This window comes from Marmota flaviventris, chromosome X (assembly GCF_047511675.1).
Source record: "Marmota flaviventris isolate mMarFla1 chromosome X, mMarFla1.hap1, whole genome shotgun sequence".
Classification (NCBI taxonomy): Eukaryota; Metazoa; Chordata; class Mammalia; order Rodentia; family Sciuridae; genus Marmota; species Marmota flaviventris.
This window is the reverse complement of record NC_092518.1, coordinates 24254004-24269579: the sequence shown is the minus strand read 5'-3', so window position 1 is coordinate 24269579 and position 15576 is coordinate 24254004. Positions and strand designations below refer to the sequence as shown.

Below are 15576 nucleotides of genomic sequence, written 5' to 3'. Positions count from 1 at the left end.
CAATCTGTTGTAAGCCACCAGATTCTTTTGTAGTTGTTGTTCTTTATAGTTATACATGACAGTATAGTGTATTTTGACGTATCATACATACATAGACTATAACTTATTCTAATTAGGATCCCATTCTTGTGGTTGTACATAATGTGGAGTTTCATTGGTCATGTATTCATGTATGAACATAGGAAAGTTATGTCTGATTCATTCTACTGTCTTTCCTATTCCCATTCTCCTCCCTTCTCTTCATTGCCTGTGTCTAACCCAATTAATTTCTACTTTTCCCTTCCCTCCCTATTGTAAGCCACTGTATTCTTTTTCTTTTCTTTTCTTTTTTGACCAGGGATTTAACTTAGGGACACTCGACCACTGAGCCACATCCCCAGCCCTATTTTGTATTTTATTTAGAGACAGGGTCTCACTGAGTTGCTTAGCACCTCACTGTTTCTGAGGCTGGCTTTGAACTTGCAATCCTCCTGCCTCAACCTCCCAAGCCACTGGGATTACAGGCTTGCGCCACCATGCCCGGCAAGCCACAGTATTCTTAATTTTGGTAATTGAATTTTCCATTCCTTGAAGTTCAGGTTCATTCTTTTTCAAACTGGCTATGTTGCCTTTTACAACTTTCTTCCTTGCAAGGCATTTATTCTTTGAAACTTGTCAAAAAATATCTGAAATTGTTAAAATATATGTTATCAGGTTCTCTTTCATGGTGCCTTGTTTTCTAGTACTATCTGACTTTCGTGCTGGTCATTGCCTTTGAAGAATTTTTTTCTGGTGGCCTCCCAAGGCCTAGGATGAAGGGACTTTGTGATTCAATTCAGTCATGTGCCTGAGAGCACTTCTAGTCCAGTTGCATCAACCAAGTTCAGGGCCTGATGGCCCCTGCTCATTGGGGTGCACATTTGTATAAGGGAAGATATGTCCCTCTCAGGGATTCTTTACATTTTCATTCTTTTTCTCTTGCTCTGCTCAGATCCAAGGCAGCCTTCTCCTCAGATAGGGAGTGAAGGAATTGAACCAGTCCTTATCCTGGGGTTGTGGTCTTTTTAACCCTTCTATAAACCTGGAGAATCCCCTGTAAGATTCCCTGTATTTTGAATACATCCTCATTCTGATCTTCTGGATCTGGATCCCCAAGCATGAAGCCTGATCATCTTTGATGCTCCAATAGCTCATCTCTCTGATTATAGGCTATCATCCAAATATTTTAAATTGCCTGAGAAGTTCATTACTGTCTTTTCATCTCAACACTTTAAAGGTCTTGTTTTGACATTTACAATGAGAAAGTTGATCTGAATAACCCTATGTGATAGATTAATATGACCACAAACTATTTGCAGCTCTCTCTCTCTTTTTTTTTATCATGCACTTAAGTCTATTTTCCCTTCCCTTCAATCTAGTCTGGCCTTCTGATTTGCTTTGACCAATAGAAAACAGTGGAAATCACACTGTGGAGTTTCCTAGGCCAGGAATTCAAGAAGCTTTACAATTTCCACTTTTGCCCTCTTGGAACTCAGCCACCAGGGGAAAGATGTTTGAGATATCCTGCTGGATAGGCAGTGTGGAAAACAACTGAGTTGTCCTGTTCAACAGCCCAGGTTCCTGCCAATGTGTGAGTGAGGTCAACCTGGGCCAACCAGCCTCCATCCTATGGGCCATCTGACTGTAGGCCCAGGAGTGATTCAAGTGAGACCAAGAGAAATGCCCCTACTGAGGCCAGAGCAGACTAATGGTCTATAGAATTGTGACCAGTAAAATGGCTGCTGTTTCAAGTCACTAAGTTTTGGGGTAGTCTATTATGAATCAATAGATAACTCATACACACAACTTACTGTATATCAAAATCTACAATCACCTTTAACTGAAAAATTTTTTTTTTTTGGTACTGGGGATTGAACCCAGGAGCGTTTAACCACTGAGCCACACCCCCGCCCTTTTTATATTTTATTTAGAGATAGGCTCTTGCTGAGTTGCTTAGGGCCTCACTAAGTTGCTGAGGCTAACTTTGAATTCCCAATCCTCCTTCCTTAGCCTCTTCAGCCGCTGGGTTACAGGCATACGCCACCTCACCCAGCCTTAACTGAAATTTTAATGCCAAAAACATCATTAACTTAGTTTTTGTCATGCATTACTCTAAGAAGATATTTATGTAAAATGTATTAATAAACTACATATATTTTATAGTACTAACCCAATATTTGATAGCAGAATGGATAATTTTCTTTTGATTTCAGGAAAATCTTCTTGAATGCACACTTAAAATTGCCAAGTTGAGGGCTGGGGTTGTGGCTCATTGGTAGAGCACTTTCCTAGCACTTGTGAAGCTCTGTGTTTGATCCTCAGCACCACATAAATATAAATAAATAAAGGTATTATGTCCAACTATAACTAAAATAAAAATAAATATTAAAAATTGCCAAGTTCATTTGGATACACCATAGTCAATTGATTACTAAACCTTGGTAAGAAAAATTGTACCTTCCTTTCTCTAATCACTTCCTAGAGGACTAACATTAACTGCTATAGTAATATTTAGAAACAAAATTCATGATTCTTTAACCTAGAAACCTGAAAGTAGAGGAAAAAATAGTATAACCCTAAGGCCATTCACTGTATTTCAAGTTAACATCTTACTTATGTTTTAAATAAAAAAAGCTTTTCTATAACTTTCTACAAGAGAACTCCAAAAACAGTTTGGGAAGCAAGACAATCTCTTTGACTACATCTTTATGGTGAGTATTTTTAGCATCCATCTATACAACTAAATTTCTCACTAATAGTGTAATGCAATGATGAATGTCATTACCTCCCTTGGATAATAATTAATTTGGATTGCTCAATTCCAATGTAGTTCATGATACTTTTAAGAGTACTATATTAAAGAAGAAAATTTAAATTTCTTATTTTTATAAAAACAATTCCACGGAAAATATGCTTTACTCAAAAAAAAAGTCTTTGGAATTAGGATGGTAAAGTTGTTGGCTCAGTAACTGTTTTATGATTAAAAGAATTTAATCCTGTTTATAGCTTTTTAACATTGACATGAACTTATTGTGATCTTTTAAAATATTTTTTTAGTGGTAGGTGAACACAATACCTTTATTTTATTTTCATGTGGTGCTGAGGATTGAACCCAGTGCCTCCCAAGCGCTCTACCACTGAGCTACAACTCCAGCCCCCTTATTGTGATCTTATATTACAAGTATACCCATTGTCTCATACAACTGTATAAATTCATTATTTTATGTTGAGAGCCACAGCCGAAGGGGCCCCAGCAAACTTCCAGCTGCCGGCTGATGATTGGCTCACAGCGGCCCCAGCAACATCTAGCTGATTGGCTCCTCGGCCCCAGCAACATCTAGCTGATTGGCTCCTCTGCGGTGATGCTCATTGGGCTGTTTCCCTGCCCTTTCAGACCACGGAGCTGCTCATTGGGGGACTTTTTTGGCTCCGCCCACGTGACCCAGCCAATCGGCCTCAAGAGCAGGAGGACTGTGGGAGGTGGAGAGAAGCTTGTGTGGGAGAGAGAGGCTTGTGGAAAGCTGGTGGTGGCAGTTGAGGCTCTGAGGGTTTTTCCTGAGAGGCTGTTTTGTTTGGCGTGTGTGGTTCTAAAAATAAAGTTAGTTTCTTTTGACAAGTGGCTCCTGATTGTGCCCAGCCAGACTGCGGCAATTTTAACTACATAATATCCTATAAATTATTCATCTTTTTCCAAATTAGCTAGATTTTAATATATTTGAATGCTACGGTGCTTATGGTGCTTAGAACATTTGATCAAAATGTTGATGGTTTATAGTAATACAGAAAACTTTCTTAATAGCTTTGTAAAGTTCAATATGTAAGAAGCTAATGACAATGATAATAGTTAAAAAAGATTTGCCACATATTGAGACCATAATTATGCTATACAATTAACATGACTTTATTTTAATTTGGTCATGTTTATGGATTATTAGAGAGAGATTCTTTTTCTTTAAAATTTTCTACAACCAAATAGGTGAAAGGCAAAAATAATAAAATAAGGAAGAGTGAAAAATAATTTGGTTTGTACTGGGACTATAATGGGGACTGTATTTTGCCTTGGAATTGGTTGATTCTATTACATATAGTATCTAAACAATCAATTATGAACAGAGGTTTTTATATTATTTTTGTATTTTTTTTAGTTGTAGATGAACACAATACCTTTATTTTATTTATTTATTTTTATGTGTGCTGAGGATCGAACCCAGCGCCTTGCACGTGCTAGGCCAGGACTCTACCACTGAGCCATAACCCCAGCCCCCAGGTTTTTATATTTTATTTTATTTTTTAAAGAGAGAGAATGAATTTTAATATTTATTTTTTAGTTTTGGCGGACACAACATCTTTGTTTGTATGTGGTGCTGAGGATCGAACCCGGGCCGCACGCATGCCAGGCGAGCGCACTACCGCTTGAGCCACATCCCCAGCCCCGGTTTTTATATTTTAAAGTTTCAAAAATAAAACAGGACATAACTAAGAATATATTTGTGACTGAATAAATGTAGGCAAGTACATAATGTGTAATTATCAAAGTTTCAACTATTAAATGATGAACTTTAAGTTATGAAGATGAATATCTATAAACCTGACTTTTATGATATATTGAAAAGTCTAAGGAAAAGCAACAATGCCGGAGAGTGTAGGTGAATTTATGGCATCAGTTAAGCTTTTGGTTTTTATCATCTAGCATGAAAGCACCGTGTACATCTCCCAACGGTGCTTTTGTTTAACTTTGATTACCAAAGACTAATTTCTACATCACTTGCTGCTGGGAGTCTCAAGAAGACAGAGAATCCTTGACTGTGGGGAGCAGCTCCATCTAGTGGTAAAATTTGTTTCTTACACGAAACCAGCTTTTCAAAAGATAACCAGATACTATTCTAGACGGCCTTTAGCAAGCTGATAAAAGTTTAGACTACAAGTGATGGATTTGGAAAAGATTGGGAGTATTGTATGGCCTATTCCTTAATAAATGTGATTGGATACTTGACACATTTCAGCATAAACGACTTGGCATCTGTGTATGTTATGATTATTTTATTGGCATTATGGTGTCTTCAGATTCAACTGGAAAAAAAAAAAAAAAAAACAGCACCACTAAATTTGAAGTCCTGTCTACTATGACCAAATAAAAGAAACCTGTGTTAACACAGTTTTACACTGTACCTTCCCCAGTCCTTCAAGATGGGGGCAAGAATCTTTGCCTTGAGCTACTTAATATCTTGGCTCAAGCCAAGAATCTGAGATAAGAGTATGGATGGAGGATTTTCTTTCCTTAATTTTGAAGGCCAATCTTTTTTGTGGGGGAGGCCCATGTGGTTACCAAAGAGTAGTTCAATTAGCTAAACATAGACATTGGAGTTAATTAGGAGACAGCCATAAAATGCAATAGACTCCAGAGTATATGAAGCCATTATAATAGGTATAGGCCCTCAGCCCTAGCATACATCTGTGTGTCTGAGAGAGAAGGAAGGGGAATGTGCTGTTGTGGAAGAACAAATGTGTACACTGGACACCTGGTAAAAATTTCCCTTCAATAATGTCTTACTTGTGGTACCCCAGGATCTTGAGCATGCTAGGCAAGCACTTCACCACTGAGCTACATCCTCAGCCCCTTTTTATTTGAGGCAAGGTCTTGCTAAGTTGCCCAGGCTGTCCTGGAACTTGTGATCCTCCTGCTTTAGTCTCCCAAGCTGTCCCTTCAGCAATACTTATTATTCCATTCTGTAACACATAGAATAGCCCTAATCTTGGGTATTCTAAATGTACAGACTTAATAGAAAGTTTACAGAACTCTCATATGCTCACATGTGAGTATATTGAATAAAAATATATACTCTGCCTGGGCACAGTGGCACACACCTGTAATTGCAGCAACCTGAGAGACTAATGCAGTAGGATTGAAAGCTAACTTGGTGAGCGAGACCTACAGATGCAGTTCAGTGGTAAGGAACCTCTGCATTCAATCTCCAGTAACCCCAAGTTACTTGGTGTGTGTTGGGGAGCAGAAGTACAACTTTACAGGATATACATATACACATATATATTTAACACATAGAATTAGAGAATTAACTCTGTCCATGGAATGGATAAAGATAACATTGAAATTCAGAAGGATCCTGACCACTTTATTTTAGTCACTACTCGTGACTATTCTTTTAAAATCAATTAGCTAACACAGATGGTTACTTCAGAAGACTAGGGCCTCAAGATTTGATTTAATTCTCCCTAGGACAGTTTTTCAGGTGAAAATATCTGAGGCCCTTTGAGTTCTCTGGTAAAGTCTCCTTAGATGTGGGTCAGGCATCCTTATATTGAATTTATCACAGGAAAGCCCAAGTATATTTTATCTCTTGGAATACCATCCAGGTTACAAAAAAAAAAAAAATCTGGTGAAGGTACTTAATCCTAACCACAAACCAAGAAAAAAATATGTGTGTGTGTAATGACTAAAGTTTTATTTATATATATATATATATATATATATATATATATATATATATATATATACACATACATACACACACACACACACACACTTCTTAATAAGTAGTTACTGAATTAAAAAAATTAACTAGCTAATACTAACAATAACATTTCCCTGAGTGTGAGCAAAGAGAACTAAAATAACAAACACCATAATGGCAAACAAACAAACAAAACCAGCATAGGTGAAATTGAATAATTGGTTTGTATGAGAGCCCAATTTTCCCTTCTATAGCAGTTGTTAACCATTTTGATTATCACGCTACTGTTTTATTTTACCCCATGTCTTTGTGATCCTTTGAAAACATGTTCAGAAAAAAACAAATTCCAGTTTTATTATTTAGTGCTTCCTTTGGACCATACTGAACTAGAATCTTGCAATAAGAGGCCTTGTGCCAGGTATGGTGGTACGAGCCTGTAATCCCAGACACTCAGGAGGCTGACACAGGGGATCCAGAGTTCAAAGCCAGCCTCAGCAAGAGTAAGATGCTAAGCAATTCAGTGAGATTCTGTCTCTAAATACAAAATAGGGCTGGGAATGTGGCTCAGTGGTCCAGTGCCCCCGAGTTCAATCCCCGGTACCACCCCTCAAAAAAGAGGCCTCGCATCTAAATTCAAATCCAACAGGATGATCACAATTGTTTTTCACATGAGACTTTTTGATCCAGAAATTTTCTACCCTTAACATGTAATTACAAATGTGAGCTTACAAATGTATGGCTATTAAAATTTGTGGAAGGCACTATATAAGAAATAAAACAAATGGGAATTTCTTTTTGAACTTTTAAAATTCACTTCATAACAAGTGAATGGTTAAGGGTGAAATTATTTTTAGGATATAATTTCAAATATAATTTTAGGATATATTTGAAATTATACCTCTTCTGTATTTGAGGTGCTTAGAATTTTTTTGCTGGAAAACAAGATAAGATTTCAAACTTTTTTAATTGAGAAGGATGTCAGGATTAACAATTAAACTGATGGCCAGTGAGTGATAGATTTAGATTCAAACAATCATGAAGGCAATATATCTTTTTTATTATGAAATAGATCAAGTATTACATAAATAGATCAAGTTCATAAATGTAGGGGATATAGTAAATACATGTGTACTTACCATTAAGCAGTGTCAAATCTAAAGATTTTGTGATATTTGCTGTAGCTCTTTATTTTTTTAGAAACAGCTTTTCAGGTTTCAGGGAAGTCCCTTTCCATCCCCCATTCCAGAGGTAACCACTCTAAACTTGGTTATTATCTCTAACCATGTTTTATACCTCATGTTCATTTGTATGAGGTACATGGTACCTCATATAATCTTACATGTTAAAAATCTTTATATAAAGTTTATGAATATTCAAGATGTGTGAAATATTCCCTTAAAGTTTGGGGGGATCAAAATGATAACCACAGGGATTATTTTAGGATTATGGATGATTTTTCCAGTCTTTGTAACCTTTTATTTTTCCAATGTCCCTTTTTCTTTTGGTACTGGGGATTGAACCCAGAGGTGCTTTACCACTATGCTACAAACCCAACACCTTTTTATACTTTGTTTTAAAGCAGTATATTACAAACAAACCTACTGTTGTCTTCCAGAAGCTTTGTAGAAAACAAAGAGCACATTTAGTAGAAAATTAATTAAAGGCTGACGGTTTAAAGAAATTGGGAAGAAGTTGATAAACAGATAAAATTAAACCTTTTAGGAAATAGCACAGTTAAAATTTTCACTTAAGAAAAAGTCAAGTTACTAAGAATTATGATAATGTTGTGGTTAATACTTTCAGAAGACTTCCTCTTTATTTATCAAGTTTTTTTTTTTTTTTGGTGGGGGTAGTGGGGACCAGTTATCTGCATCCTTTATTATCAGTATACTCTATTGAGCATACCATAAAAATCCCTAGAGGGTGAATGGAAAGGCATCAGTGACAAAAGCACCTTAGTTTTTCCCCAATATTAAACACTTGAAACAATAAGTTAATGGAAGTGGAATAAAAGTTCCCCAGCACCACCAAGAAGGAGGGAAGAGTCAAACTTACTAACTTCCATTTTTCAAGGAATAAATAAAATTCATTTTAGGGATCTCAAATTCACCTTCCATCAGGGACTAGGTATTTGTTACTTTACATAGTGCAAATTTTAAAAATAATTTTGTTTTAAATGAGCCCGTGGGAGTGAATTTGGCATGTAGATTACTAACTCATGACCTCTGATATTTTAAATTACTTTTAGAGATAGAATTCATATTAGAAAATGCACCCCTTTCAAGTAAAGTCAGTGGTTTTTAGTAAATTCACAAAATTTGGCACCCTTCACATCTAATTCCAGATAATTTTTATCACCCCGCCAAAGAAACCCCATATACAGTCTGTAAGTTCCCATTTTTCCTTCCTTGCCCCTGGCAATCACTAAACTTTCAGTCTCTATGGATTTATATATTCTGAACATTTTATATAAAAGGAATCATACAATATGTAGTGTTTTGTGTATGGGTTCTTTCATTTTGCATAATATTTTCAAGGCTCATCCATCTTTTCAAGACACAACAGTACTTTATTCATTTCTATGGCTGAATAACATTTACTATATGGATATACAACTTTTGTTTATTAACCCATCAATGGATATTTGGGTTGTTTCCTCTTTTGGCTATTACGAATAATGCTATAATTATTCATGTGCAATGACTTCTGAATTTAAGTTCAAATTTTAGTTTTATACATAGTGGATATATTAAACATGATTCAATAGTATACATACTAACACTTAAGGTAGTTCAAATATATAGTGATAGTAAGATGGTTCAAATATATAGTGAAAGTTCTTCCCATCCTTGTCTCCCAAATGTCCAATTTTCATTCCCTCCATTCTGTCCCAGAAGATGAACACTATTTTTATTTTTTATTTAGGTAGCTGGGATTGAATACAGGGGCACTTGATCACTGAGCCATATTCCCAGCCCTATTTTAGAGACAGGGTCTCACTGAGTTGTTTAGTGCCTCTCCATTACTGAAGCTGGCTTTGACTTGTTCCTCCAGCCTCACCCTCCCAAGCCCCTGGAATTACAGGTGTGTACGCCACTGTGCCCAGAACCCCATTAATCATTTATGTATTCCTGAAAGCAAGATAATTTATTTGTGCTGGGGTTGTAGCTCTGTGGTAGAGTGCTTGCCTTGCAAGTGGAAGGCACTGGGTTTGATCCTCAGCACCACATAAATATAAAAGTATCGTGTCCATCTACAACTTAAATAAATTAATTTATTTATTGGAGGAGGGGTGCTGGGGATGGAATCCAGGACCCCATGCATGCTAGGTAACACTCCCAGGCTTTTTTCTTTTTAATAGAAATGTGCTTCTCAGTACCTTGATTTTTCACTTATCTTGAATGTTTCTATTTATTTTTAGACAGTATCTTCATTCTCTTCTACACATTTCTCTTGAGCAGCTATACCACAGTTTATCTACTCTCCTTTTTATGATTACTCTGGTGATCTAAATATTTGCTTTTTACAAAATTCACTTGTCAACTAGTCATACAATAATAAACAACCAATGAGATAAATACTATGAGATTTAATAATGAGAAATAAAAGAACTGCCATCCTCTTAATTGTTATGTCATTAGGTAAAACTGAAACTGAAAAATCGGTAATCAAAGATATTAGCCTAGTTAAGTTTTGTATGGTGAGGGAGCAACCCAGGGCCTTACACATAAGCAATTTGTTTTTAAACTACTTCTCCTTCTCAGAATATTTTTATAGTCCTCAAATTTAATTTAATGGGTCATTTTCATTAAATCCGACACAGGGAAATCTAAGAGGTTTTTTCCTATAGGAAAAACTTAAGATACAAACTAAGAAGTACAGACAATGTAGCAACCAAACTGCTTTCTCATTTTTCTAATTGCTTACTATGCGAACATATTAAGATACTTGTTAAGTTGCAAGAACAAGGGATCAACTAAACTTCAACATTTAAATATTAGTTAAAACAAGCTATTAAACAGTTTGTTAAAAATAATTTTTGTCACAATAGGCAGCAGGGGAGAGAAGAGTGGAGGTACGCCAGATTGGACAGGAGGGAGTGGGGGGAAAGGAGGAAGGGAGGAAAGATAGGAATGCGAAAGACCGCAGAATGATTAGGACACAACATTCCTATGTTCACATATGAATACATGACCAATGTAACTCCATATCATGCCCAACCACAAAAATGTGAAGTTATACTCCATGTATATCAAAATACATTCTACTGGGCTGGGGTTGTGGCTCAGTGGTGCAGCACTTGCCTGGCACCTGTGAGGCACTGGGTTCTATCCTCAGCACCACATAAAAATAAATAAAATGGAGGTATTGTGTCCATGTACAACTAAAAATTTTTTTTAAAACATTCTACTGTAAATGTATGACTAAAAAGAATAAAAATATTTTTTACATCTATTACTATTATGTAAACATGGGATAAATGTTCCTACCTTATTGTTAATGTCATTAGTTTTTATGCTATGACAATTTTTATTGGGTGGTTTTTCTGAAATAGCTTCTACTCTTCATTTTGCACAAGGCTACAGTATACCAATAAACATTCCAAAGTATTGGGCTTTGAACACTTCAAAAATGCATGAAAAACTCTAAGATATCATCACAGAAGAAAAGATGCATTATTTATTTTACTGATTAGTTGGAGAACAAAAGACTGAGGTGTTGGCTATCGAGTTGAGAGAACAATGGTACACTAGACTCCACTGACTAACCCAGGTAGAGAGAGGCTGGAAATGTTGAGATGGAACATTTTAGTCTGTTCTAATAGACTGATTAAGGTGTTCATCATTCCAGAAACTATTTCTTCGGCTGTTGTTTAATTCTTCCGAGTATGCCTGATCAAGTGCTAACAGCTGAGTTTCAAGTTTGCTGAAACATCTTTGTTAATTTAACTTGATCTAAATGAGAAATGCAAGTAAGAATGAGGGGTCGATTTATTTTGTGAAAATTTATCATTAAATATCAATGTGTACAATTCAAACATTTACAAATCTTGCAATCTGTAGAAAAATTAATGTAATATTAAGATTATCTGAACAGTGATTTGCACCATTATTTACAATTATCTCAACCTACCTTTGTAGAAAGGTAATTATGTTTAAAAGTATCCCTGCCAAAAAGTGATAATTTCACAGTACCTTTCTTTAGTATTTGTGTCACTTAAATGCCAGCTGCATCAATAAAACCCAGCAGATTTAATAATTTAGAAACAGCACAATCAGAACAGTAAATACAAACTATGATTAATTCCAAACAAAACCTCTTTTATCAACATATAAATATTTTCCCATTTGACACTGATAGAAGAAAAGAATTAGGAGGCAATATTTTCTTGTTTACTACAAAAAATAATTTTAAAAATGAATGTTAAGGAACTAGGTGAATTCTTATATAATACTAAATATTTTGAGAAATAATTAGTTTCACTGGAAGGCATTTCTAATGGTAAACCTTTTTTCATTTGTAATATGACAATGAGCATTGATAATTCTCTAGCATCTCCAGATTGAAAGAGATTGTCTTTATTCCTACATTTTCCTTTTGTTTTTAAAATCTGACATTCCCTCAATCCCTCAAAAGAATCCCAAATATATAAAAGATTAATTGAAACAAAAAATAATTTTATTTTGATTAACGCTTGTGTTTGAGAACAATGTTTACTGTAATATTCCATAGTTTTCTTTTTAAAAGATATATCCAGCTAGACAATTAAATAAAAAGGTAAAGTATAAGAAATATAGCTGAAATCATAATAAAGTACATTTTCTTTTATTGACATAGGAGATATACTTAAATTTTAAATATTGGCTCTTTAAGAAAAATTTCTCTTGGTTAAATAATATGCATAACCGTTGCCCAAACATGTATACAGCTGTTTCCCCCAAACTATTTATATACATAGTAGTCCACTTAAAACCAGCCATGTTAACCTACTAAATACAATGTGCTCCTAAATTTATAAATGGGCTACCAGTAGTATATAAAATATATAGGCATGTATGTTATACATATAAAGTAAAAAAATATAAAAAGGAAAGATGGAAGAAATAAGAAAAAGAAAACATCCTTTCCTATAAGATCCAGACAAAAAGTCACTCTAATTAGTCAGACAATGTAAAATACTGAAGCATTTCAGTTTTGGCAAATACTTTTCAGAAAAATATCCAAACTATGAGATACTAAATTGTCGTCTTAATAATTTTAGTAGAATTTTACATTTAAACATTCAATGAAGATGTGGTTTTCTAATATATAGAAAAGAAAACTTTTGGCAAACCAAAAAAATCACTCTTTTTAACAGGTTAGTATTAACCCCTTAATCAGGCATGTAAGGTGCAGATAATCAAAATCCTGGTCCGTTAGAATCTGAATATGTTTGATGAAAGACTCCAATGGATAGGATCTGAATTCTTCCTAAATCTTAGAGGGAATGGGGCAGGATGTTATGACAATGGAGGGGGTCAGCCCCAAATGTAGCTGGCCCAACCTTAACTGTCAGTGTTAAAAAACACACCAAATATTTCTGTAGCATTCTTTCTGTGGCATTTTCTTTACCTCAAGCCACAGGTCTACTTGGAGGATCATGCAGCAAGTGGCTTATAAATAAAATCAGAGTCTATGAATAGTGTCATCACATTAAGAGACAGAATTGCTGGATTCTCTCATTACATAAAAAGCTTGCATCTTGGGAATCCATGAGTTGGTATTATTTATGGGATACCTAAAATAGGGGACAAAAACCATATAAATCAATAAGACATACATGCAATTCAGGAGTAAAAGCAATGAAGACTATTCAATCATTTATTGAGCTAGAAATTCAATGATTTCAAAATAATGCCTTCTAGTTAAAATGCAACAAATGTAACTAAGCCTATTCCAAAATTGGCAAATACAACTACTGTTGCTAGTTGTTTACAAGGCAAACAATTCCACTATTCTTGAATTTTGGTATATGTCACAAAAAGAACCTAAAGATGGTGACAATATGCATTCTAGAAGCCTACCAATTTTAATACAATGTGTCCTTTAGTTTACAGATAGGCTACATGTCTCAATTTCAGAGACCATGCCTTATCACACTGTCAGAGTACCAAAAGAAAAATACCAACACCATTACCACCGCCACCGCGCGCCCCCCCCCCCCCAAAAAAAAATCAATGAAAACTGTCAGCTGCAATGTTTTTTTTTTTTTTTTTTTTTCCTTCCTTTCCATACCATCATTATGCATCTCAAAATACTCGGGATAATGAAAAGTAACAGAACAGTTTCTAAAAGTGTATGTTTATATTTCTCTATAAATTTAAATTACAGTTCTCATTGCAACATTTAGAGTCTTCCACTAAACATTCCCGAGAAGCAGAAAGAGAACAGACATTTGCTAATTCCATATAGATTTATGTATACAGAATCCCTTAGCACATTAGCACTAATACCAGGATACTGTTAGTACACAAGCGATGATTTGGAAAAAAAAATTATCTTGAGTATACTTGAATATGAAATCTAGTTTTAAATTCTCATGCAAGTAACTCAAATTTTTCATTAAAAGATAATCTAATGTTCTGATATGTAATTTTCATTTCATAACACATAGCACTAAACTGATGATGCCAAGCAAAATAAATACTTCTCAAATTTCTACAAACAGATGTTTCTCCCACATTAATATGTTTAAAATTTGCATTTTAAATCCAGGTCATCATCATATTAACGAAGAGAGATAATTTAACTCTTTCTGTAATCATTATGATTTTATAAAATGTTTTACTTTCATGGAAGCACATAAATAAGAAGCAAGTTGTTTCCATTTAAGCCAGTAATTTGAAGAAAAACTGAGCTATCATCAGGAGCAACTTCCAAAATGACTACTATTTAAATAAACACAGATTATGTTTTGCATTTCATAATATGCTGAGACATTTTACTTTACAAGAATATTCAGTAGCTGTTAATATGCAAAAATAATTCAGTTTTTGTTTAATCTCCAATTTACATAATAAATTTAAAAATTTCAGCTCACCAAATATATTCTTTTAACTAAAATAGAAGTGACTACAAATCTTCTCTGATTTTAGAGTTTTATAAGAACTCTACTAACATGCTCTGGCTTAGAATCTTGCCAGAAATGAACTATCAAGTCTTGTTTAGCAAATTTTCAAAAGTATGAAAAACAATTTATATACTTAATTAATGTCAAAATTACACTTTAACTTTCATCAGTCACTCTGAAAATCCTTTCATTTAAATATTAACATTTGTACTCTTCCACTTTAACTTATTGATGTAGCTGACAGCAGAATGTAGCCCCTGAAAGAAACTATATACTAAAAATAAAAGTTTAAGCAAAGTCACAGTCCTCCTTAATTCCAATTGTTCCAAAAGATTAATTGATATAATTATATCTTTCATTGATTTTCCAGGTTCCTAAACACAGAAAGAATGAAAAACACTGAAAACTTTCTGCTGAATTATACATAAACACATTAAAGCTAACTAATAACAATTGTCTAATTTAAAGAGTAACTAACCTGAGATGTACCTTGCTCCGATTAACATTACCATGCTACTCACTATAAAAATGCCCAAGGGCAGACTACAGAAGATACTAGGGTCACCTGTGGTCATCCAAGTAGAAGGGAATTCCAGTCAAGCAAACCAAAAGAGAGACACATAATTACAATATTTATGTTAAGAATCACATGATAGCAAAACAAAATAAGTTATAAAAATAGCATATTCATAAAAGCTAGCAAAGAGTTATTACTTTAAATCAAAAATATAATCAATATCAAAGGCTTATGACAGATAACAAACAATACAGAGACCATGCCACAAGTAGCCAAGAACATAATACATATAGACCAACATTAGCCTTCCACTGGCAAAGCCAAAGAGAGCCTATGGAGAACTTTTTGGGAGGCTGATGAGTTTTGGGGTTTTCTCCCCCAAAGATACTAAATAAGCATATTCACTCAAAGTTCAAATTATACATCCTTTGGCTGTCAGAGAAGAGTTATATTAGTCTATT

General features: G+C 34.6%; 1 protein-coding gene across 9 annotated transcripts in view; it reads right to left on the bottom strand.

Annotated features, from left to right (window-relative positions):
* Gk (glycerol kinase) overlaps window positions 1-15576 on the bottom strand; it is a 166079-nt gene that overhangs the window by 69326 nt on the left and 81177 nt on the right. For 2 of the 9 annotated variants that reach the window (XM_071606486.1, XM_071606492.1), the window contains one exon: window positions 11143-15163. The exons of 5 other annotated variants lie outside the window; for them this stretch is intronic. In XM_071606486.1, the coding sequence (XP_071462587.1) occupies window positions 15072-15163 (92 nt within the window). In that variant the 3' untranslated portion in view covers window positions 11143-15071. Of the gene's footprint in view, window positions 1-11142; window positions 15164-15576 lie in introns of those variants that run through there. 2 more of the 9 variants (XM_071606489.1, XM_071606491.1) reach the window with 2 other exon arrangements.